We start from the raw sequence: 25,834 nt of genomic DNA, 5'->3' as shown, positions 1-25,834 counted from the left end.
TGGGTATCTTAACATTATCACATGTTGCAACATCCAATGCCATATAACCGTAAATAAAATGTGTTGAGTACGTCGTTAAATAAAACATTTCTTCTTTTTTGTTTGTTGCAACAACACAAGTTCCAACTACTACTTATCATTCACCCCACTGCTTGTACCATTCCAGAACCAACTGTGTTGTTTTCTTGATTTTGGTGTTAATAATAATTTATCTTCCCTAAGTCTGTCTCATTACTGGGTGTAAGAAATTTGTTTTGTTTAACGACACCACTAGAACACATTGATTTATTAATCATTGGCTATTGGATGTCAAACATTTGGTAATTTTGACATATAGTCTTAAGAGAGGAAACCCACTACATTTTTCCATTAGTAGTATGGGATCTTTTATATGCACCATCCCACAGACAGGATAGTACATACCACAACCTTTAATATACCAAAAGTAAGCCCTGGCTGGGACAAGAAATAGCCCAATGGGCCCACCGATGGTGATTGATCCCAGACCGACCGCATATCAAGCGAGCACTTTACCAGTGGGCTACATCCTGCAACCATACTGAATTATAAGTGAATGAATTATAACTGACCTCGGTTACGTCTTATATCATCTTCCTTTATAACTGACCTCGGTTACGTCTTATATTATCTTCCTTTATAACTGACCTCGGTTACGTCTTATATCATCTTCCTTTACAACTGACCTCGGTTACGTCTTATATCATCTTCCTTTATAACTTACCTCGGTTACGTCTTATATCATCTTCCTTTATAACTGACCTCAGTTACATCTTATATCATCTTCCTTTATAGCTTACCTCGGTTACGTCTTATATCATCTTCCTTTATAGCTTACCTCGGTTACGTCTTATATCATCTTCCTTTATAACTTACCTCGATTACGTCTTATATCATCTTCCTTTATAACTTACCTCGGTTACGTCTTATATCATCTTCCTTTATAACTGACCTCGGTTACGTCTTATATCATCTTCCTTTATAACTGACCTCGGTTACGTCTTATATCATCTTCCTTTATAACTGACCTCGATTACGTCTTATATCATCTTCCTTTATAGCTGACCTCGGTTACGTCTTATATCATCTTCCTTTATAACTTACCTCGATTACGTCTTATATCATCTTCCTTTATAACTTACCTCGATTACGTCTTATATCATCTTCCTTTATAACTTACCTCGATTACGTCTTATATCATCTTCCTTTATAACTTACCTCGATTACGTCTTATATCATCTTCCTTTATAATAACTTACCTCGATTACGTCTTATATCATCTTCCTTTATAACCTTCCTTTATCGACCTCGATTACGTCTTATATCATCTTCCTTTATAGCTTACCTCGGTTACGTCTTATATCATCTTCCTTTATAACTGACCTCGGTTACGTCTTATATCATCTTCCTTTATAACTGACCTCGGTTACGTCTTATATCATCTTCCTTTATAACTGACCTCGGTTACGTCTTATATCATCTTCCTTTATAACTGACCTCGGTTACGTCTTATATCATCTTCCTTTATAACTGACCTCGGTTACGTCTTATATCATCTTCCTTTATAGCTTACCTCGGTTACGTCTTATATCATCTTCCTTTATAGCTTACCTCGGTTACGTCTTATATCATCTTCCTTTATAACTTACCTCGATTACGTCTTATATCATCTTCCTTTATAGCTTACCTCGGTTACGTCTTATATCATCTTCCTTTATAACTGACCTCGGTTACGTCTTATATCATCTTCCTTTATAACTGACCTCGGTTACGTCTTATATCATCTTCCTTTATAACTTACCTCGGTTACGTCTTATATCATCTTCCTTTATAACTGACCTCGATTACGTCTTATATCATCTTCCTTTATAACTTACCTCGATTACGTCTTATATCATCTTCCTTTATAACTTACCTCGATTACGTCTTATATCATCTTCCTTTATAACTTACCTCGATTACGTCTTATATCATCTTCCTTTATAGCTTACCTCGATTACGTCTTATATCATCTTCCTTTATAGCTTACCTCGATTACGTCTTATATCATCTTCCTTTATAGCTGACCTCGGTTACGTCTTATATCATCTTCCTTTATAACTGACCTCGGTTACGTCTTATATCATCTTCCTTTATAGCTGACCTCGGTTACGTCTTATATCATCTTCCTTTATAGCTGACCTCGGTTACGTCTTATATCATCTTCCTTTATAACTGACCTCGGTTACGTCTTATATCATCTTCCTTTATAACTGACCTCGGTTACGTCTTATATCATCTTCCTTTATAACTTCCCTCGGTTACGTCTTATATCATCTTCCTTTATAACTGACCTCGGTTACGTCTTATATCATCTTCCTTTATAACTGACCTCGGTTACGTCTTATATCATCTTCCTTTATAACTGACCTCGGTTACGTCTTATATCATCTTCCTTTATAACTGACCTCGGTTACGTCTTATATCATCTTCCTTTATAACTGACCTCGGTTACGTCTTATATCATCTTCCTTTATAACTGACCTCGGTTACGTCTTATATCATCTTCCTTTATAACTGACCTCGGTTACGTCTTATATCATCTTCCTTTATAACTGACCTCGGTTACGTCTTATATCATCTTCCTTTATAACTGACCTCGGTTACGTCTTATATCATCTTCCTTTATAACTGACCTCGGTTACGTCTTATATCATCTTCCTTTATAACTGACCTCGGTTACGTCTTATATCATCTTCCTTTATAACTGACCTCGGTTACGTCTTATATCATCTTCCTTTATAACTGACCTCGGTTACGTCTTATATCATCTTCCTTTATAACTGACCTCGGTTACGTCTTATATCATCTTCCTTTATAACTGACCTCGGTTACGTCTTAACTCGGTTACGTCGGTTATATCATCTTCCTTTATAACTGACCTCGGTTACGTCTTATATCATCTTCCTTTATAACTGACCTCGGTTACGTGTTATATCATCTTCCTTTATAACTGACCTCGGTTACGTGTTATATCATCTTCCTTTATAACTGACCTCGGTTACGTGTTATATCATCTTCCTTTATAACTGACCTCGGTTACGTGTTATATCATCTTCCTTTATAACTGACCTCGGTTACGTGTTATATCATCTTCCTTTATAACTGACCTCGGTTACGTGTTATATCATCTTCCTTTATAACTGACCTCGGTTACGTCTTATATCATCTTCCTTTATAACTGACCTCGGTTACGTTTATATCATCTTCCTTTATAACTGACCTCGGTTACGTCTTATATCATCTTCCTTTATAACTGACCTCGGTTACGTCTTATATCATCTTCCTTTATAACTGACCTCGGTTACGTCTTATATCATCTTCCTTTATAACTGACCTCGGTTACGTCTTATATCATCTTCCTTTATAACTGACCTCGGTTACGTCTTATATCATCTTCCTTTATAACTGACCTCGGTTACGTCTTATATCATCTTCCTTTATAACTGACCTCGGTTACGTCTCATCTTCCTTTATAACTGACCTCGGTTACGTCTTATATTATCTTCCTTTATAACTGACCTCGGTTACATCTTATATTATCTTCCTCCTTTAGCTTGTCACATTTTTGGGGGATGAATTATGAATATGTCATTTCTTTACTACATGCATCTACATGCATCTTAGAAAGTACTTTCACTTTCAGAATTTATCTTCATATCAGTCGTTCTTCTCTGGAAGTATGTCGAATATCTACATGTTAATAAAACAAAATTTTGCTGTGTTGGAATGGTCTTTAAACCCTGACAAAATATGTGAAGGATTTTGTAGGTTCAAACTATTATTTTGTAAAATACTATCAAGTTTAAAAAAAAAAGCCTATATATATAAAAATGTATTTCACCAGAACTAGAAATCAAACCTGTTGTCGGAGACCAAAGAAAGTCTCTTGTTTGTCTCCCTTGTCATCATAGATCTCTATGTCATCACCCACACTGTTGGCTTTGTGGAAGCTAATCATTCCAGTGGCACGGAGACTTTTGTCAGCAATTATTTTCTTCAGCATATTTTGGGCCTCATCAAAACACTTCTTAGCTTCTTGTCCTTGAAATATGGATGTACAATTAATGAAACATTGTGTCTCTGAATCAATAAGAGTTTTTTTTTGTAATGAATCAATAATTGTGAATATAAATTATATTTAAAATGCTCGCTCTAGCCAGTGCACCATAACTGGTATAACAAAGGCCGTGGCATGTGCTATCCTACCCTTGCTTCTAATGGAAAAATGTAGTGAGTTTCTTCTCCAAGACTATATGTAAAGAAATACCAAATATTCGATAGGTTAATAAATCAATATGCTCTAGTGGTGTCGTTAAACAAAACAATACTCAGTTGTTAAAGCTTTTAAATGATAAAGTAAAAACCATAACCTTCAAACAGTTTAATCTGTTAACAAATCCCACAAATATGTCTTTAAAGTGTACTCATAAACCAACCAAAATGATCCCAAAAATATACGGTGGATAAAGGGCTGGATTGTAAGGAGGAATCACAATCAAAAGCAGACAATATGACGTGAAATGGGAGATCTTGATTAAGATTAAATTTGTCTCTCAATAATTACCAACAGTTTTGTCGTTAAATATTTTAGGGTAGCCTCTGTTGGGATATTTTCCTCTGAGTTGCCAAACATCAAAGAATGGTTTCCAGTCAATGTAGGGCACCAGTTGATTAAGATCGTAGTCTTCAAACTTCTTTACACCAAGAAATGTAGGTTCCACTGGTAAAACATAAATAATTCAGAAAATATAATGATAATCAGAATTGAAATATTTATAATGAAATTCACATAGTATTCTGTAATACAGAAACTGCTGTTTATTAACAGAATATGTTCATTCATTCGTATTATGGAATATTTAAGAGAAGCTAATTTACCTGGTTTTGCTTCATTTTTCCAGTCCAGGTTGAATGCTTTTGCTCTTGCCTCTTCCAGTTTCAAGTATTTTCTGTCCTGCACAAGACAAAACATTGATATATTTACTGCTTGAGATAGAATTATTGGTTTATAATTGCACATATAAAAGGGCATAATCCAAAAATATACCAAGTTAAATCTATTCATAAACTGGTCTCAGTGGCTATATATAGAACATACAAAAAGGAACAGAATATGCCCCAGTGGGAAAGTTTTGATGATTTAATTTCACTTGCCAGTCAATACAAAATTAAAGCACAAGCATTGCAAAATATTTTAACTGGATCTGTTAAGTTAATCAAACAAGTTCCAGTGTAAAACACATTGAAACATTAAAAAACCAAATGGTGTCCTTCAAATGCCCAACATTCTTGTAAAAAAGTTGAACTTCCACTTCATCCATCCATTTCATTCATTCAGTTATAGTTATTTTTGTGCTTATATTCAATTAATGTTCGAGCACACTGTCCTGGCCACACATTTCAGCTATCTGGCTGTCTGGCCGGGATAGAGGATTAGTGTTTTAGTTGTTTGTGGTTAGTGAGAGACAAGTCATTGTAATGGCCTTACACCTACCTATTGAGTCATTAAATTAATTATGGGTTGGAGCCGGCCTTATGTCTGATGGCTTTGCCACTATACCACCAAGGCCATCCTTAATTCAGGCTGACAATATAGCCTACTGAATGTTTGAATGTTTCAAGAAACATTTATATTATATCATATTATACTAAATTTATTTAAAGGGACAGACCCTAGTTTTTAAACACTACAGCATATTTTTCACTAACAGAGCCTGTTAATGATCACTGAAATCAAACATTACTTTTATTTTATTGTTTAGTTTATCCATTTCCATAGAACTGAAGTGTTTCTCGTCTTCCTGTTGTTTCTAATACTACAAAACACATTTTTTATATTTTTAAAAATGCACATGCATCTTGAGAAGTAGCGGTTATTGATTCTAGTTCTAGTCTTATTTTTTAAGGATATTTTCCGGTTTTAACGTCATAGACTCTTCTTTCACTTTGTTGTAACTTTATCCAAATGTGTTACAGGTTTGTAGATTAACTGAACTTAGTGTCCATTTTTACGAGTTAAAAACTTGGGTCTGCGCCTTTAATAGAAATAATGTATTGCTCATACAGATTTTCACCCTAGCTAACTAACTGTTTTTACTACAGGTATTTCTCATTCTGTGTGAGCCCTGAATGGCAAAGTAATGTACAAATTACCTTGAGAGTGTCATAGTGTTCTGTTCTTATCTCTTCATACTCTTCTCTGATGTCATATATAAAATCTTCCAACAACTCTTTCTTTGTTAAAGCAGAACACTAAAAAAACCAACATACACAAGTTGCACATGTTTAATTCTTTTGCACATAATTCAAAACAGTTAAATAAATCATGTCTATTTCATCTTAGTGGAGTTAACTGTTCATACCTTCTAATATTTCCACAGTTTAGGGAGTTCATTACCTTCTTAAAGTGAGAGAATGTTTCAGGAAAGTAGGTGGCTATGTCCACTTAATGCTGTGTATAACTAAGAAAAACTGGCTGTTATATATACTGAAACACAATGAAAACGCAAAAACAACTTTTCATTGCAAATAACGACAAACTATTAATGAATTGATGGATAATGTAATATGACATTAATGACTGGTATTCATGAGATACATTCACATGGAAACATGGCCAGTTATCATCAGTAATCGAGTTTCATTCATAATCGAAAAGTTCAACCCCCCCCCCCCCCCCCCCCCCCATATTAACATCAGTATCTGGTGTGTCCACTATTGGCCCGTGAGCATGCGTGAAGATGACGGGGAAAGGATTGGCACAAACATCTCAAATAAGCCACAGGAATATTCCTCCACTCCTCCTGCAATGCCTGTGCAAGCTCAGCAATGTTACGCGGTGGTGGCTGGCGGTGACGTCCATGACATCCGAACTCATCCCACATGTGTTCAAATCCGGAGAAACGGCGGGCCAGTTCATAACGGTGATACCGGCTTGTTGCACAAATGCCTGGGTAATTCTTGCAGTATGTGGATGGGCATTGTCTTGTTGAAACAGAAGGGGACCTCCTGGTCTTTGGTGATGGTGCAAAAGTGGCTGGAGAACTGGTCTTAGAATAACGTCCTATCATATTGCTTGCTGTCATCGTCGCAGTTCTGAACCGGTCACGGAGGTGGTGTCGTCGAATCTGCCAATCTTGGCGTGGGGTCATAACGGGACGTTGACCAGGTCGAGGTCGATCACGGACACTCCTGGTCTGTTGATGATGTTCAACAAGTCGTCCAGTAGTTGATGGATGGACTCTGAAGGTCATAGCAACTTGGCTTTGCAAAGGCTCTCCTTGAACCATGCCCAACGCTCGTTCCCTCGTGGCATTCTTAATGTGACGAGGAATATGACACCGTTACGTGACTTTTATGTGTCCACATACTGGCATTTCATGCAGCATAATTGAGCATGTAGTGAACGTATTTCACACCATTTTGTGTGTTTCTGCTGTTGTATGTGTAACGAGAACAAAACCAGGATTAAAACCCAGACAAAAGTACCAATCAATGGCTTCCTCTCATAAATGGTTATTTTAAGTCCAATAAATATATTTTTCATTAATCACAACAAAATATTGAAAAATATCTGTTTTGCATTTTCATTGTGTGTCAGTGTAGATCATATGAATGTGCTTCATTTGTGCAGACATAGGCGTACAAGCTCCCATTCTTATAGGGAGCTGGCTTTTGCCCGAATTAAACGAAAATGCCTGAATCTGAATAAGAAAATTTATTTATATTAGCATCACTACTAAACAGCTGTATATAGGGTTGCAATGAATCATTATACATTTTTACATGAATTACAACTGATTTTGAGGGTAGAATGATGGAAAAACATGGTAAAAAGGTTATATAGATCTACTGAATGCAGTGTTTAAGTATGAAAAGTAGACAGTGGTGGTAGTAACAGAAAATGGCTACCTTCTACTACTGAACACTGTTATTTTGAATCTGTAACTGCAGGTATTGCTCAGTTTGCTCATCTCAATATTTGTTACTCTCATTATAAGAGACTTTTACCACAACTCTTTTAGATGCATTCTAAATTCATATGGTGGGACCATCAGTCTTATCAAGATAAAAATTTAAAGCTAAAGAAATTCATATAATATTATTAAAGAATGCTATTTATTTTGATTTATATTTACAAGAAAACATTTGTCGATAGTAATATGTTGATATTAAAGTGATAACTTGTAAGTGAGACATATTTCACTGACCACTACAACACTCTTGGAGGCGTCCAGTACATGAATGGTGGGGCTGCTGTATCTTGGAGCTATCCTCACCGCCGTGTGTGTCCTGAAACAAAGATATAGTTATTAAATGTTTTACAACTGTAAAGCTACTACACTGACTTCTCTCTCACTAATAAAGGGGACGGGATATAGCCCAGTGGAAAAGCACTCGCTTAATGCGCGGTCGGTGTGGGATCGATCCCCGTCGGTTGGTCCATTGGGCTATTTCTCATTCCAGCCAGTGCACCACAACTAGTATATCAAAGGCCGTGGTATGTGCTATCCTGGGAAAGTGCATTTAAAAGATCCCTTGCTGCATTAAGAAAAATGTAGTAGGTTTCCTGTGATGACTATGAGTCAGCATTCTTAACTGTTTGACATCCAATAGCCGATGACTGATTAATCAATGTACTCTAGTGGTGTTGTTAAACAAAACAAACTTTACTCTCACTAATAACTAACCACTACACTGACTTCTCTCTCACTAATAACTAACCACTGACCCATTGTCCTGGACAGACAGCCCAGGTATCTGATGTGTGTGTCCAGGACAGCATGCATGAACATTAATTGGATTTAAGCACGAAAATAAGTATAAAAGAATGAGTGAATGAATAACCTACTGCCCTGGACAGGCAACCCAGATAGGTGAGATGTGTGTCCAGAACAGTGTGCTCGAACCCTAATGGGATATAAGGACGGAAATAAGAATTTAAATAAATAAATGAATGAACTTACTTTGATGTGGTTGCCCCACCAATCAGCAATGGAATTTTCATTCCAATGCGCTCCATTTCCTTTGCCACAAATATCATTTCATCCAGAGATGGGGTGATTAATCCTGATAACCCAACAAAATCTGAAAAACAAAAACTGAATTTTTTCACATTTGTAATTTTAGGAGAAAAAATAAATATATCAAACTATACAAAATATTTCTGTGCAAATTTTCTTATCTTTTTTCAGTATATATCTAAGGTAGCATGACCTGAGCTCCCCCCAACTAGAAACTTCACTGCATAATTTCCTACACATGCACCTGAAGGGCAAAGTTGCTGTAGCAAAATAATGTTCAATATCTTCTTTTATTTTTGTGCTTATATCCAATTATGGTTTAAGCATGCTGTCCTGGGCACACACCTCAGCTATCTGGGCTGTTTGTCTGGGACAGTGGGTTAGTTGTTAGTTGGTTAATGGTTAGTGAAAGAGAAGAGGGTGCAGTGGTCTTACACCTACCCATTGAGCCCTTAAGAACTCGCTCTGGGTTGGAGCCGGTACCAGGCTGCGAACCCTGTACCTACCAGCCTTTAGTCTGATGGCTTAACCACTGCACCACCGAGGTGTATATTTCTTAGCCTTGCTTAACACAAGAATTTAAAGTTGTCTCACCTGCTCTTTCTTCTATTGCGGTCTGCAGAATCTTTTCACATGGAGTCATCACGCCAAGGTCAATAACTCTGAAATTAGTCCAGTATATTAACTGTATCAGCTGTAATTGGCTCCACATTGAAATATTGTTTATATTCATCTGACAGAAACTAACTGGACCACTGGTGGACAGACATCCACACACAACCCAGACACACTACATGAAGCATGCACATAACATCCAGTATGGTCAGTAAGGCTGTAACTTTCACAACTAATTGATATGGTTCAGTCGGGAAAGGCTCCTTGTACATTTTCGTATGTTCAGTCTTCAGAGGTAAAATTTGTAAAGAAAATGCGTAACTGGACAATTGTTTCAATATTCAAGATTTTGAGTTTTCAAGGGTTAATTTCAGTGATTAAAGTTGCATAAAATATGGGACCCTGAAAGAAGTTCGGTTCTGAGGAAATTTAGTTTACTGATTGTCCAGTTTGGAGAAGTTTCACAGTATTAATAAATTAAAACATGTACCTGTAATTGTTGCAGCCTAGAACTACTCCCACAATGTTTTTACCAATATCATGAACATCTCCCTTGACAGTTGCAATCACTACTGTTCCAACAAAGGCACTGTCCTGAAAATGCAACCCCTTGTAAGTAACATGTATCTAGGAATAAGCATTTCAAAATGACAAAACTATAGTATTCAAAACCATTTGAATAATGCTCTGACATAATCATAAAATAGCTGGAAACATTAGTACAGTAAAAATTGTAGTTTTACACAAGACTGAGACCAAGATTTATTTCAAGAAAATCAAAGAATCATTTTCACTCTGCAAACACACATTACTGTAATACAATGCCATTATTAACTCTTTCTTTTTATATATTCAACATCACATAGGCTACTAAGACAGTTACAAATGATCACAAAGCTACAGTTAAGTTTCCACCACCGGCACTAGTGCCTTGCTGTGGTGGGGTGGCTTGAGTGCCCTTACGATCCCCAGAGCTGTACTGGCAGGTGCCTTGTGCTCCTGGCAGGTTTAACCATGATAGAGAGGTCTTGCACGGCAGGGGCCAGACAAAACTAGCACCCTGGTCCTCCAGCTTAGGGGTTTTGCACAGGGCCAACAACCCAGTCATGTAAACAAAAATTATGTTACAGAAACAACGAAAAAAAAATCAACCACAACCCGGCATGAAGAACTTCCGGAGCCAACGACTCATATGATTGATAGTAGTGTAAGCCGAAAGGAACCTACTGAAACCAAGACGGAAGTCCTGAACGCCAAGACAAAGACCAGACTTGGATTTTGGAATGTAACAGTGGAAATAGAGATAAAGGAGACAGGACACAGTTGGGGCACCACTGAGAGATTGGCAATGGATAGACCGGCGTGGAGGAACTTTGTCGCTGCCCTAAATGCCATTAGGTATGACAGGAAATGACAAAACAGTTAAGTTTTACATCACCACACTTTCATGACAATCACCTATTCCATGACATGATTTCTCTATATGATTGTTCTATATGTAATAGTGACTATTAACTGTTTCTTTTACATGAAACTTTAGACAGTTACAAATTATTACAAAGTGACAGTTACAAAGTTGACAGTATAACACTTTCATAACATTTGCCTATTACATGACATCTCTATATGACTGTTGGAATTTAGAGACTTAAACTGGTGACCCAGATATTAAAATCAGGGCTTGACCATAGCGGTAGCCAGGGGTGTTTTGGCTACCAATTTCTACAGGGAGCATACAGTGAAGAATTTTAGGCCATCCCATTGGCTGTTGGGATGTTCGGACCAGACCACTCATGTGGGGGTGAGGTGCACTTGTGAAAAGAAAATGCTACTCTACACTTACAAGATCTGAAATCCCAGTAAGCTTTATCTGAGCTTGTCGATCTTTCTCCATGAAGGGAATCAGATGAGCGACAGCTTTCTTCATCACCCGTGCAGACTTGATCACCTGGGGCAGAAACATCTTCCCCGACCCAAACAGATCTCCCACTATACTCATTCCCTGTACACAAACCAAAGAGACAATTATTACAAACACAGTCTTCCTGTCTGTGGGATGGTGCATATACAAGATTCCTTGCTACTAATGGAAAAAATGTAGCGGGTTTCCTCTCTAAGACTATCTGTCAGAATTACTAAGTAACTGACATCGAATAGCCAATGATTAATAAATCGTTGTGCTCTAGTGGTGTCATTAAACAAACCAAACTTTAACTTTTTACAAACACAGTCTATTATTACAAACACAAGTCTTACACAACTAGGAAGAGAAGAACTACAGCCTTCCAGTAAGTTACCAGGAAAACAAACAGGGTCACATGGAAAGTTTACGAACATTTGAGACAATCGGACTTCAAAAAACATATTGCATAGAGGATATTTCATGTTTTTTGTCAAATATGATTTATATCTCATCGAGTAAAGTTTGCAATCATATCTCAAGAGTGTCATATGATTGCAAACTTCACAAGATGAGATTTAAATCATATTTGACAAAAAACATGAAATTTTCTATTTATTATATAACTTTTGGCACTTTACCTTTATTTTTAAAATGCCAGCAGCAAAATAGTTCCGGCTTTCTTACAGTGAAGATAACACTTTCTACAGTGACGATAACACATTTAAGAGTGAAATAGTGACATTTTCACTCTAAAATGTGTTATCATCACCGAGTGACTGATAACACTTATTTCACTGGTATTTTAAGATATTTCACTAAATGTTATATAATAAATAGGAAATAACTGGTTACTGTCTTATGATATCAGCTTTATCCTGCGAAGGTTAGAATGGTGAATGCAGTGAGACTCCACCGAGCTGCATTTGCCATTGCGACCTGAGCAGGATAAAGCCGATATCTTAAGACAGTAACCAGCTATTTCTTTTATCCTGCAATCCTACAGAGTTTTCAGAAAATAATTATTTATTCCAGTTTTGTGTACACAAATCGAGTATTGTCAACCTAGCAAGGCTTTTGCTGTATGATGTCATATACGATGCATGACGTTATTATTAGTAAGACGCTAGCCACAACCTGTCACATTTAAAAAGCATTTCTAAACTCTAATGCATCAATGAATATACAGTCAGACCTCGTTACAACGACCATGTTAGTCCCTGGGTCACTTTGTCGTTATATCGAAATTGTCGTTATATCGATTTATTAATCATTGACTATTGGGTGTCAATAGTAGCAAGTGATCATTTATATACACCATCCCACAGACAGGATAACACATACAAAGGCATTTAATATATGCATCGTGGTAAACTGGCTGGAATGAGAAATAGTCCAATGGTCCCACCAATGGGGATGGATCACAGACCATCATTAAATGCTAAGTATATTATTATTAATCAAAGCGCATTCACAGTATCTACTTCATTTACACTAGTAGACTTGCTTAATCCTTTAATTGAATGACTAAAGACTTACGGTATGTTCAAAAGCAATACACATCTACATAGTTAGCCGACATCAATAACTCAGACATCATGTGATACTGTGGGCCTGCGACAAAATCAAGGATGCCAAATGGCTGTGTACTGCCAACGTACTACGGCATCTGTGATTATGTAATGTCGTTGTAAAGAGGTGTTTTTAGACGTCAGATTCATGTTTGTTCCTAATTTGCTCTGTTGGTATCGGAAGGTGTGAATTCTGGTGTAATGATCAGCATGAACATTGGTGTACGTTCGTTCCGACAATTTGTGCTCGGATGGTGTAAATGTTGTAGTAATGATGGTCGTTGTAACGAGGTCTGACTGTACACGTTTTGTATTGTCATCGCAAACATTCAGTACCACAAATGTGTACCAATTTACAAAAGTTTGCATAATGGAGCACCAATTTATATAAATGACCTATTCACATATGTGGGAGAAAATGAGCCCTACCTTTTGAGAAATGTTGATCATCAAGATCTTTATGTCCAAAAACCAAAACTGTATAAAGTTACTGTTAGCTATTCTGGACAATTATAATGGAATCAGCTTCCAAGGTCTATTTGATCTTCATCAAATGGAAATATTTTTAAAATTAAAGTATCTACTAACAAAAAACATCTGCATGTGTTTTGTATTATGTATATTTGTGTGTGTGTGTGTGTGTGTGTGTGGTGTGTGTGCGTGTCTGTGTGTCTCTGTGTGTGTGTGTGTGTGTGGTGTGTGTGTGTGTGTGTGGTGTGTGTGTGTGGTGCGTGCGTGCATGTGTGTGTGTGTGTGTATATATATATATAAAATATTTGTCAATTTAGCACCTGAGCCCTCAGTGGTGATTAGCATTTGCTAACTGTGTTACTGTCAATAAATAAAACATTTTATATTATTAGTATTATTATTAAGCCAATGACTTACAACTACTTTACTGATACGAGTGTTGGAGAATACAGTTCAAGAAGTGAGTTAACTTACCATCATGAGTGGTCCCTCTATGATATTCAGTGGTTTCGGGTATGTCTGAACATCTAGCCTTGCCTCTTCAGTGTCTTCCACAATATATTTATCTATTCCCTGTCATAAAGTGACATTTACCAGAGAATGATTTAATACCACAACAGACTGATATAGAAATATGAACATTTCAGAATACAAACAAAATGCTGTATACCAGTAAATAAGATCCACTAAGTATATTCAAATATCAAGCATTATCACATCAAAATTTTACCAACTGTAAATCTTACGTAAGCACTACCCAAGTGCAGACATGTATATCAATTTTTTATTTTGGAATGGAGGATGGATGTTTAGTTTACAGAAATTAACTTAAATGGCAACTTATGAAGCCTGGGTTTTTCCTTCCTTTTTAAAACCTATTTCAAACTTCTGAAAACCTTGTTTTTCAGTAATTGCAAACAACTGCCTTAAGTTTCTAAAATATATAGGACTTTATATGAACTAAATCATATCAAAGCATGGACTTTACTGGTTGTTTGCGTGTGGCACATACTACAGATAAAGCTCCTGAAGCTTGGACCTGTAATCTATCCTAGTCCATATTTTTTGCTCATTAACAGATTACCCGGCACCTCATAAAGCTATCATACCTTTACAAGAGAATGCTGAATTCTTTCCTCCACAGCATTATTTCGCCATTCATCAGTTACAGCAACCTTTTTTCCCCCTTTACCACAGTTCTAAAACAAAATACTTCTCTTAATGATACATGTAACCGATTCCAAAAATACAGTCAATAAAAAAATAAAAGTGATAAAAATATGGGAGGAAAATCAAACTAAGACAGTGTTCGACAAATGTTTGAGAAAGTATCTAGCCTTCACAGAAGCTTTGACTAATATATGAATTTAATACAGTTGATAATTTCCACTAGCCCGGACCACTAATTCCCTAGCCGGGACTGAGGGTTAGTGGATTTGTCGAACCCCGATTGAGATCGAAATATTTGTTGATAATAAACTGCAAATAATAACAGTAATTGCAGAAGTTGAAAACCATGTTTGGTGTTGTTTTATTATTATTATTTTTACAACATATGTTTCTTTAGATTTATTAAAATACACAATGTATGAATAAAATGGGATTTCAAAACAAGAATGGATAAGATGTATCTCAGGCCAGTAGCCAGGATTTTGAGGTGGGTGGGAGTGGGGGTCATTTAGGGTTATGGTGAGGCATGAAGTGCCTCACACCAGAGCGCCCGAGTTGCAATTTTGCGCTGATGAATATTGAAAACAAAACGTCACCGGTTGGGGGGATCAAACACCCTCCCCCCCCCCCAACCCCCCATTGGCTACGGGCCTGTATCTCAGTGATAAAACCACTTTCTGAAGTGTAGCAATCATAAGAAAATATGTCAAATGACAGAAGGTGCCCTGTCGGTCTAATTAAAAAGAATGAGTAAAAAAAAACCCCCCAAAATTCCTTCCTTCTGCAAGTTAGCCAAAGCACAAACATCTTTCAATGTTAAACAGAAGTTGGTTTTGTGCAATGACACCACTAGAGCACATTGCTTGACTATTGAATGTCAAACATACAGTAATTATGACACCTAGTCTTCAGAGGATATATGCTACATTCTCCCATTAGCAGCAAAGGATCTTTATACACACTTTCCCACAGATAGGGCAGCACATATCACAGCCTTTAGTATACCGATAATGGGGACTGACTGAGACAGAGGATGAAATAAAAAACAAAGAGAAAAGCTCACTTCGGCATACTCCAGCAGCTTTTCTGTACCATCTGGATCTCGGTTCCAGAGTACGCTTTCACACAGCTCCAGCAGAGGCTTGTCAATGTCATCATAGAGAGGCAAACACCCAGCATTCACTATACCCATGTCCATCCCAGCCTGAAAATATAAACAAATAGAAAACATTTAGCTCAAACAACATGTGTCTTAAAACTATCTAAAAATCCAAATGTTTTGTTTAAAAATGTTCAATGTGCTCAGGGGAATAAATAACAAAGTGTTATATATAGCAATAAATAATATAAGAAATTGAAGCAAATGGTTTGATTAAAAATGCAGTAGCTATAGCTACTGCATTTTTAATCAAACCATTTGATGAGTTCTGTTTCCTCTCCTAAGTAATTTCCTCCTGCCACCACTAAACACAGAGAGGATGAAACATTAGCTAAGATCATTGCTCATTGCTAAATGTCAAAGAAACACTAATGACTGATTAATGAATTGACATAAATGTTGTGATTTCCTTATTCTTTTTTCTTTAAATCAACAAGTGACCGGTCAAAATTACTCTTTTCCAATGTACAGTGAGTGCATTTAGCGATATCATTATGAACATATATCTATTCAAATGTGTTTTTCTCAAAATGCATTCAAGTAATTCACTAGAATCGAGTGACATAAATATATCTGAAAGCCTGTCTATAGAATCACTACAGGATGTATAACAGTACTTTTTACACACCAGTAGCTGAGATCACAATCTGTTATTTATGATAACACATACCCTGTTTACACACATACATGTGTTAACAATTTCAAGACATACACCTGGCTGTTCCTAGCTGATGACCAGGTCACCAATGCCATATATCCAATGAAAAACAACACGATGGAAATAGATTACCGTGTGATGTATAGTTAACCTGACAATCATGTGTCTGTGATGAGTAAGTCAGCTACAAGTGCAAAGGGTTGTAAATATTTTTTGTTTAAAATTTGCTCAAAACCTGCTTTCGCTCATTAGATACATTTTAAAACAACTTGTTGTGGTATAAATGGTATCTAACGGCCACTCATGTATTATTTCCTATATACAGGTACTCACTTTGATGGCGTGGTAGAGGAACACACTGTGCATGGCTTCTCTTATTACCTCTTTACCACGGAAAGAAAACGAGAAGTTGGATACACCACCACTGACACGAGCACCGGGTAAACATTGCTGAAAAACATTAAGACTATTTAGTAACTTTAATGGAAAAAACTCTGTTCTATGGTTATTAAAAACTACTACAGTTAAACAAGCTCTAACTTCACTTGGTAATTCTAACCAGAGAGGATGACAATTATGTTCATATTTATAGAATAATATAATTGCATGCACAATCATGACAAACAAAAATATCAATACTGCTGACAATTATAACAAAGAAAAACCCAAACAAACCCCCCCCCCCCAAAAAAAAAAAAAAAACATTCTGAGAGTGCTGCTAAAGCAATACATGTCCACTACCAGGCACAATAAATTTTCATATTTCCTAAGTTCAAGGACCATAACTCTGTCAAAAATGGGTAAATCGCCATGAAAGTCAAACTTTATATGTAACAGTACAGGGCGGCACAGTGATACGGTTTGTGGTTGCCAGACTCGCCTTTCAAATTACTTGTAAGGACATTTTCACAGATATAACAAATATAACCCACACACACACACACACACACACACACACACAAAAAGTAGTACGGCCATGCCGTACGTCTTTGAAAAGTGGTATGGCCATGGCCGTACCGTCCGTACCGTGCCTGCAGTACTTTCAGTAGGGGACTAATAATTAATCACATTAATACCTTTATTTTCTTGGTTGCCTCAATAAAGTGGATTCCATATGTGTTGTGTTCCTCCATTCCTGTTGCTATTGTGAGAATGTTGGGATCGAAGATGATGTCATGCTGGTTAAAACCAACCTTCTCTACCAAAATGTCATATGATCTTTTGCAAATCTCAAATTTCCTATCTGCATCTGTAGCCTGCAAAATTTTATAAAAAATAAATGCAATTTGCCACAAAGTCTTTTTTTATCAGTGCAAGAATGTACAGGCAAAATAAAAAAAGTAATGGATTTTTGGACAAAAGCATCCTATTTATTGTATAATAACTATGAATATACTGCAAAGATATGATGGCTAGATATACAATATATCTATATTTTTGGACAAAAGCATCCTATTTATTGTATAATAACTATGAATATACTGCAAAGATATGATGGCTAGATATACAATATATCTATATTTTTGGACAAAAGCATCCTATTTATTGTATAATAACTATGAATATACTGCAAAGATATGATGGCTAGATATACAATATATCTATATTTTTGGACAAAAGCATCCTATTTATTGTATAATAACTATGAATATACTGCAAAGATATGATGGCTAGATATACAATATATCTATATTTTTGGACAAAAGCATCCTATTTATTGTATAATAACTATGAATATACTGCAAAGATATGATGGCTAGATATACAATATATCTATATTTTTGGACAGAGTTTGAATTAACTAAGTTTTCAAACTAGATTTTCAGTCATTTATTTTTTACCGTTATTTTCAATATACATGTAGTATATAAGACGTTCGGTGTCATTATAAACATTACAAAATATACAAATTCATTTATGCATCAATACTCTTTATTGATGTGACAAAATGTGGCATCATATAAACATTACAAAATATACAAATTCATTTACGCATCAATACTCTTTTTACCGGCCTCGGTGGCGTCGTGGCAGGCCAACTTTCTACAGGCTGGTAGGTACTGGGTTCGGATCCCAGTCGAGGCATGGAATTTTTAATCCAGATACCGACTCCAAACCCTGAGTGAGTGCTCCGCAAAGCTCAATGGGTAGGTGTAAACCACTTGTACCGACCAGTGATCCATAACTGGTTCAAGAAAGGCCATAGTTTGTGCTATCCTGCCTGTGGGAAGCACAAATAAAGATCCCTTGCTGCCTGTCATAAAAGAGTAGCCTATGTGGCAACAGCGGGTTTCCTCTAAAAAAATCTGTGTGGTCCTTAACCATATGTCTGATGCCATATAACCGTAAATAAAATGTGTTGAGTGCGTCGTTAAATAAAACACTTCTTTCTTTCTTTCAACACTCTTTATTGATGTGACAAAATGTGGCATCATATAAACATTACAAAATATACAAATTCATTTATGCATCAATACTCTTTATTGATGTGACAAAATGTGGCATCATATAAACATTACAAAATATACAAATTCATTTATGCATCAATACTCTTTATTGATGTGACAAAATGTGGCATCATATAAAGAATAGATTCAAACTGAAAAACATGTGTACGTTGTTAAGATTGTAGACTGAATGGGAAAAAATTACAACTGCCTCACAGTATCATCATTATCTTGCTCAGGTCAAAGAGTGAATGCAATGCATTTACCATTCTAACTGTCCCAGGATAATGGTAATAATTTTATGGCAACAGTCAGTCATTCTATATGTCTTTAGAAATGTGATGTTACGGTCATGACTGAAAGTTTTATTGCACATGACTTGAACAATAATGAAGATTATGTAATCAATAAATTTATGTTTAATTAATTATTATCACAATGAAAATACTGATTGAGTGGTTTCGTATTATAAATTTTAAACCACTGACCTGACCCTGTTCGTCAAAGGCCATGATGACGACTGCTGCACCATACTGCTTGATTCTGGTGGCTTTTTTAATGAACTCCTCTTCCCCTTCCTTCAGACTGATACTGTTCACTATACACTTGGACTGAATGCACTTGAGGCCTGCCTCGATAACCTCAAAGTTGGAGGAATCTATACAAAGAGGGACCTAAAATGAAATGAAAACAATCAAAATAGTAGATTAAAATAGACAAATGTCATGCTAGATTCAGACTACCAACTGCCAGCACTAAGTTGGCCAACATTTCTGCTGTCACAACTCAATTCTCGTCATATAACTCATTAGTTGTTAATCTCAACACACCCGTCGTATGTCGGGAGTTGGGAAAATTACAACAGTTGACAGTCTAATCCTAGCATTAAAATTGTGCATTATCACATATCGTCCTTCAGGAGTCAAAAACTTGTAACTGTAATTTTGGCTAGGTCAACTGTCCATCTAACTATGCCTTTAAAATTCAACATGAAAATATGGAAACACTAAAGTTTATTTGGTTTAAAGTTTGTTTTATTTAATGACACCACAGGAGCACATTGATTAATTGATCATCGGCTATTGGGTGTCAAACATTTGGTGATTATGACTCGTAGTCATAAGAGGAAACCCGCTACATTTTTCCTAATGCAACAAGGGACTTTCAGACAGATAGGAAAGCACATACCACGGCCTTTGACCAGTTGTGGTGCACTGGTTGGAATGACAAAAAACCCAATCAGAGAGAAAACACCTGGTCACAACCCAGAACAATCGGAGAAAAACTTTGGGGCAAAAGAGACAACCTGCTGCTGACTGTGGAGTTCATGGAGGTGGTAAGACTCATAATTTGAATTCAAGGAACATAAAGAAACTGAACGCAGAAGAAGAAGAAGAATGGATCCACCAAGTTGGTTCAATCATGCAACGCAAGCACCTCAAGTGAGCACTCAACTGCTGTAGCTAAATACTGCCTCAGGCCCCATTCTACAAAGCGATTTTAGCATTACAATCACCTTAAGTGCATAAGGTAGTTATGCATTTAAGCTGATCTTACGGCAAAGATCGCTTCGTTTAATGATGCCCTGATGAAAAGTAGGTCAGCTGTTCATCTGCCTATGTCTTAAATATTCAACATGAAGAGAAATGGAAACAATAACCAAATAGAGACAATATACCTTGGCAATGTCTGGTTCTGAAGAAATGAGATTGACAAACTTGGTCATGGCTGCCACTCCATCAAGCAAGCCTTCATCCATGTTGATGTCCAGAACCTGAGCTCCATTCTCAACCTGAGCTTTGGCAATACTGAGAGCCTCCTGAAAACAGATACCACTGTTAATGTTGTAATGCAAATATAGTATAGTATTACACACCAGTGTAAGATATTGCTCATGTCGTAACAATCTCTCAATATCTAACTGGTGTAATATTGGTGTGACGTGAGCGTGACCCAATTCCTAGAAAATAACGTGTAGCCTAGTAGGTCTCAACATCTACTTATTTCTGCATTGCAACTTGTTTGCATTTGGTTTGTAATAAATAAAATACTAAACTAGCTTGTCTGTCATACCATTTTTTATGACTCGTGAACAGTGTTGATATCTAACTCGCTTTCGCTTGTCAGATACCAACTGTTCACTCATTTCATAAAAATGGTATGACAGGCAAGCTCGTTTAGTATTCTATATGTATCCTGCAATCACCCTTTGTACTGGCAGAATATAATGACTGGATAAACTAGCACAAACCCAGTCACATATGATTATCTTGACTTGACTATTCATAACCAGTCTTTTAATAGTCTTTGAAGTTGTTACTTTCAATATAGTAAATCAAATATAAATTTGGGTGTGGTGGTAAATGTGAAAAAAAGAAGAAAACTTACATATTTATTTGTAAACAATGAGGATAAAATCTAATCTGAAATGACAGATTTAAGATCAATATTTATTCATAAAAACCCACCACTGTATCATATTTATTTTTCATTGATTTATGTCACTTAAAGCTCTACATAACCAACGAAAACTATTTCTAAGAAATCATAACACCTACCTCATAATTGCCATTTTTTATAAGTCTACTAAACTTCTTTGATCCAGCTACATTACATCTTTCACCAATATTGATAAAATTGGTGTACGGTCCAATTAATGTAGGTTCCAAACCTGTCAAGTATTAAAAAAAGATTTATTCAGGGATTCTGTGGGTCTGAACATATGTAATATATGTGGTTACGTCTGTTCTAATAAATTAATTTAACAATGGCGTATTGCATCATTCAATGTTCAGAAAAATATCACAGGTATGACTGAACATGGGACCATGGCAAAACATCCTGGATAATTCCTTGTTGGTCAATATTATATTCCAGTAATTATACCAAATAATATGTCTATGCTGTATTTTATGACATTGTAGGCTACATTCATTAGACTATATTTCAAAATTATGAAATGTTTGAAATCCAATAGCTGATGATTAATAAATCAATATGCTCTAGTTGTGTTGTTAAACAAAACAAATTTTAACTTTATCTTTGAAAATTATTATCAAAAAATATGTTACATGTCAGTTATATTAATTTAGAATATTATATTATTTGTATACCTGAGTGGAAAATAGTATTACTGTACCTGATAACAGCATGTAATCATCAAATAAGCTGGCTGGAGGCACTCGCGGTTTACAGTCACGGACTGCTTCACATATAGCTCTGTAAAATAATAGTACTTTCTCTAAGACATGAAATAATTTTTAAAGATTGCCTTGCATTAAAACAACATGAGAACTTATTTGTGCAAATACATTAATATACTTTTAATTAGTGTACAATGCTATGTAATAAAATGCACAAAATGCAAATGATTTTCTGCCAAAATGAGGGCTGCTAGTAAAAATTGTTTTTAAGTCAAATTCTATCTTTTTAAAGGTAGATATGTATTGCCTGCATATGACGATACACTGCTTATGCCTTTTTATGTTAAAATTTCAACCTGATCAGCAATGTGTAAAAAACCGAAAACACATCCTCCATCCTATGACTAATATCGTGATACAAATATTTTCTACAAATCACAACTATAATTATCAGCATGTTACAGATATCCAGATATTAAGTATTAATGATTATACATAGTACAATACAGTATTGAAAGCCCATATCCTGAACCTGAATATAAACATCTGAATATAAACATCTGAATATAAACATCTGGCCAGAAAAAAAGAGCATCAAAGAAAAGCTATGGGCAGCCCTGGTGAGCTCCAACTAACGATCCAATTCATTGATGCAGCACATCTCAGGGTTTAGTGAGCATATAAAACTGAACGAGAAGAACCCTGAATACTGGCCCACTTACTTGATGTGTTGAGGAGTTGTACCACAGCAGCCACCCACAATATTCACCAACCCATCCTCAGCAAATTCCTACACAAATATACAATAAGAAAATGAGTATTAACAAATTCATTACAGAGAAATCTAAAAACTAAACAATATCAAAGTAATTTATATCGCTCATGTACAAGAAAGGCGCTAAAGACCAGCAAGAGGGTTAAAAGGTGGTCAGATGGGGATGAAGGAAGGAAATGTTTTATTTAACGACACACTCAACACATGTTATTTGTGATTATATGGCGTCAAAGATATGGTTAAGGACCACACAGATATATAGAGAGGAAACTCGCTGTCGCCACTTCATGGGCTACTCTTTTCGATTACCGTAGCAGCAAGGGATCTTTTATATGCACCATCCCACAGAAAGGATAGCATATACCACTGCCTTTGTTACACCAGTTGTGGAGCACTGGCTGGAATGAGAAATACCCAATGAGGCCACCGACGGGGATCAATCAGTATGCCCAAGTGATTAAACTTACTACAGAACATTAATACATTGGTTGTTGATTTAAAAAACGTTGAACTAATGTCTTAAATGTACCAGTCAACACATTTTTTTGTACTAGATTAAGTCTAAATAATAATTATTTAAATGAGATTATGACGGGACTAACAAAATACCACATATTGTTATTAAATGTATAATATGATTAAAATAATCTTGTGTGATGCTTTACCTTCAACTGTCTGGCTGTCACTTCAGGAGTTTCATCATAACCACCGAATGTGTTTGGCAACCCTGAAAAATAACATTATATGCATGCAGCTTACAATAAGATAAACCTCAACAACTAGGTCTAATTGATTTATGACACTGCGATCAAGTGTAAAGTAGCATGGGCTTCAAAAATACTAGAAAACAATGCCATGATTTATGACACTGCGATCAAGTGTAAAGTAGCATGGGCTTCAAAAATACTAGAAAACAATGCCATGATTTATGACACTGCGATCAAGTGTAAAGTAGCATGGGCTTCAAAAATACTAGAAAACAATGCCATGATTTATGACACTGCGATCAAGTGTAAAGTAGCATGGGCTTCAAAAATACTAGAAAACAATGCCATGATTTATGACACTGCGATCAAGTGTAAAGTAGCATGGGCTTCAAAAATACTAGAAAACAATGCCATGATTTATGACACTGCGATCAAGTGTAAAGTAGCATGGGCTTCAAAAATACTAGAAAACAATGCCATGATTTATGACACTGCGATCAAGTGTAAAGTAGCATGGGCTTCAAAAATACTAGAAAACAATGCCATGATTTATGACACTGCGATCAAGTGTAAAGTAGCATGGGCTTCAAAAATACTAGAAAACAATGCCATGATTTATGACACTGCGATCAAGTGTAAAGTAGCATGGGCTTCAAAAATACTAGAAAACAATGCCATGATTTATGACACTGCGATCAAGTGTAAAGTAGCATGGGCTTCAAAAATACTAGAAAACAATGCCATGATTTATGACACTGCGATCAAGTGTAAAGTAGCATGGGCTTCAAAAATACTAGAAAACAATGCCATGATTTATGACACTGCGATCAAGTGTAAAGTAGCATGGGCTTCAAAAATACTAGAAAACAATGCCATGATTTCGTGTTCAAATGTAGGTGCTAGCTTATTTTTAATTAAAATTTTTTTAATATAAATAATAAAAGAAAGGGTTTTAGCAATGTAGAAAAGGGTTACCGGTAATTAAAGTATGTACATACATTTATTAAAAATCCATTATTTCCACAGGATCAATGTGTTAATTAATAATGTTTGTTGAAATATCACCAAATGTTATTAAAAAAAAAAAGACCAACCAGCATTAGGATAACAAATGGTGAAAGCTTTGCTATTTTTGCTGACATTCTCAATGAAAGGTCGCATGTCATTGGCTCCCAAAGCACAGTTCAAACCCAAGCTGGAATATAAGTAAAACAATCTGCATATCTGCATATAACACAACCATTATATTTACTTGATATAAAAGTTACTGTATCACCTTACATATTCTCCATTATATTAATTAATGTAAAAACTGTAAATTTGGTCAGGAAATAATGTATAGACCAGCAAAATAATACAAGAAATCCATAAAAGAAAAGTTAAATTCATGAATCCTATATATCAAAATTTAAAATTGTAACAAAAATCAAACTACCTTACACATTACTGGTTAAAAGAAAACCAACCAAACTTGCTCTTTGAAATTATTATGCTGCTGCACAGCCTGAATGGACTAAACATTACCCAGGAGTCTGCTAATGACTCACCATAAAGGTTGAGCATGAGATACGCTGATGATGAAGGCTTCCGTTGTCTGTCCAGAAAGTGTCCTTCCACTTTTATCTACAATTGTCCCTGACACCTAAAACAAAAGACTACATCAGTATATAAAAGGAAGGAAGCAAATGTTTTATTTAACGACACACTCAACACATTTTATTTACGCTTATATGATGTCGGACATATGGTTATGGACCACACAGATATTGAGAGAAGAAACCCGCTGTCGCCACTTCAAGGGCTACTCTTTTTGATTAGCAGCAAGGGATCTTTTATATGAACCATCCCACAGACAGCATTGTACATACCATGGTCTTTGTTACACCAGTTGTGGAGCACTGGCTGGAACGAGGAATAGCCCAGTGGGTCCACCATCAGTACATAAAGGTCATTATATCACATTTAGAGAATAACTAACAAGCCATGAGGAATAGCCCAGTGGGCCCACCATCAATACATAAAGGTCATTATATCACATTTAGAGAATAACTAACAAGCCATGAGGAATAGCCCAGTGGGCCCACCATCAGTACATAAAGGTCATTATATCACATTTAGAGAATAACTAACAAGCC

The 25,834-nt window shown here is 36.0% G+C and overlaps 1 protein-coding gene across 2 annotated transcripts in view; it reads right to left on the bottom strand.

Moving 5' to 3' along the window:
- LOC121371408 (methionine synthase-like) overlaps window positions 1-25,834 on the bottom strand; it is a 44,005-nt gene that overhangs the window by 7,406 nt on the left and 10,765 nt on the right. For both annotated transcript variants that reach the window (XM_041497279.1, XM_041497280.1), the window contains 22 exons: window positions 25,247-25,341; window positions 24,794-24,894; window positions 23,658-23,719; window positions 22,940-23,007; window positions 22,214-22,293; window positions 21,633-21,745; window positions 20,753-20,893; window positions 19,563-19,748; window positions 17,704-17,883; window positions 16,961-17,077; window positions 15,874-16,014; window positions 14,750-14,839; window positions 14,115-14,213; window positions 11,542-11,700; window positions 10,189-10,292; window positions 9,678-9,745; window positions 9,027-9,147; window positions 8,271-8,352; window positions 6,214-6,312; window positions 4,939-5,014; window positions 4,625-4,780; window positions 3,920-4,101 (listed from right to left, as the gene is read on the bottom strand). In XM_041497279.1, the coding sequence (XP_041353213.1) occupies window positions 3,920-4,101; window positions 4,625-4,780; window positions 4,939-5,014; window positions 6,214-6,312; window positions 8,271-8,352; window positions 9,027-9,147; window positions 9,678-9,745; window positions 10,189-10,292; window positions 11,542-11,700; window positions 14,115-14,213; window positions 14,750-14,839; window positions 15,874-16,014; window positions 16,961-17,077; window positions 17,704-17,883; window positions 19,563-19,748; window positions 20,753-20,893; window positions 21,633-21,745; window positions 22,214-22,293; window positions 22,940-23,007; window positions 23,658-23,719; window positions 24,794-24,894; window positions 25,247-25,341 (2,520 nt within the window). The remainder of the gene's footprint in view (window positions 1-3,919; window positions 4,102-4,624; window positions 4,781-4,938; window positions 5,015-6,213; window positions 6,313-8,270; window positions 8,353-9,026; window positions 9,148-9,677; window positions 9,746-10,188; window positions 10,293-11,541; window positions 11,701-14,114; window positions 14,214-14,749; window positions 14,840-15,873; window positions 16,015-16,960; window positions 17,078-17,703; window positions 17,884-19,562; window positions 19,749-20,752; window positions 20,894-21,632; window positions 21,746-22,213; window positions 22,294-22,939; window positions 23,008-23,657; window positions 23,720-24,793; window positions 24,895-25,246; window positions 25,342-25,834) is intronic.

Source organism: Gigantopelta aegis, chromosome 4 (genome assembly GCF_016097555.1).
Source record: "Gigantopelta aegis isolate Gae_Host chromosome 4, Gae_host_genome, whole genome shotgun sequence".
NCBI classification, from domain to species: domain Eukaryota; kingdom Metazoa; phylum Mollusca; class Gastropoda; order Neomphalida; family Peltospiridae; genus Gigantopelta; species Gigantopelta aegis.
This window is presented reverse-complemented; position numbering and strand designations above follow the sequence as displayed.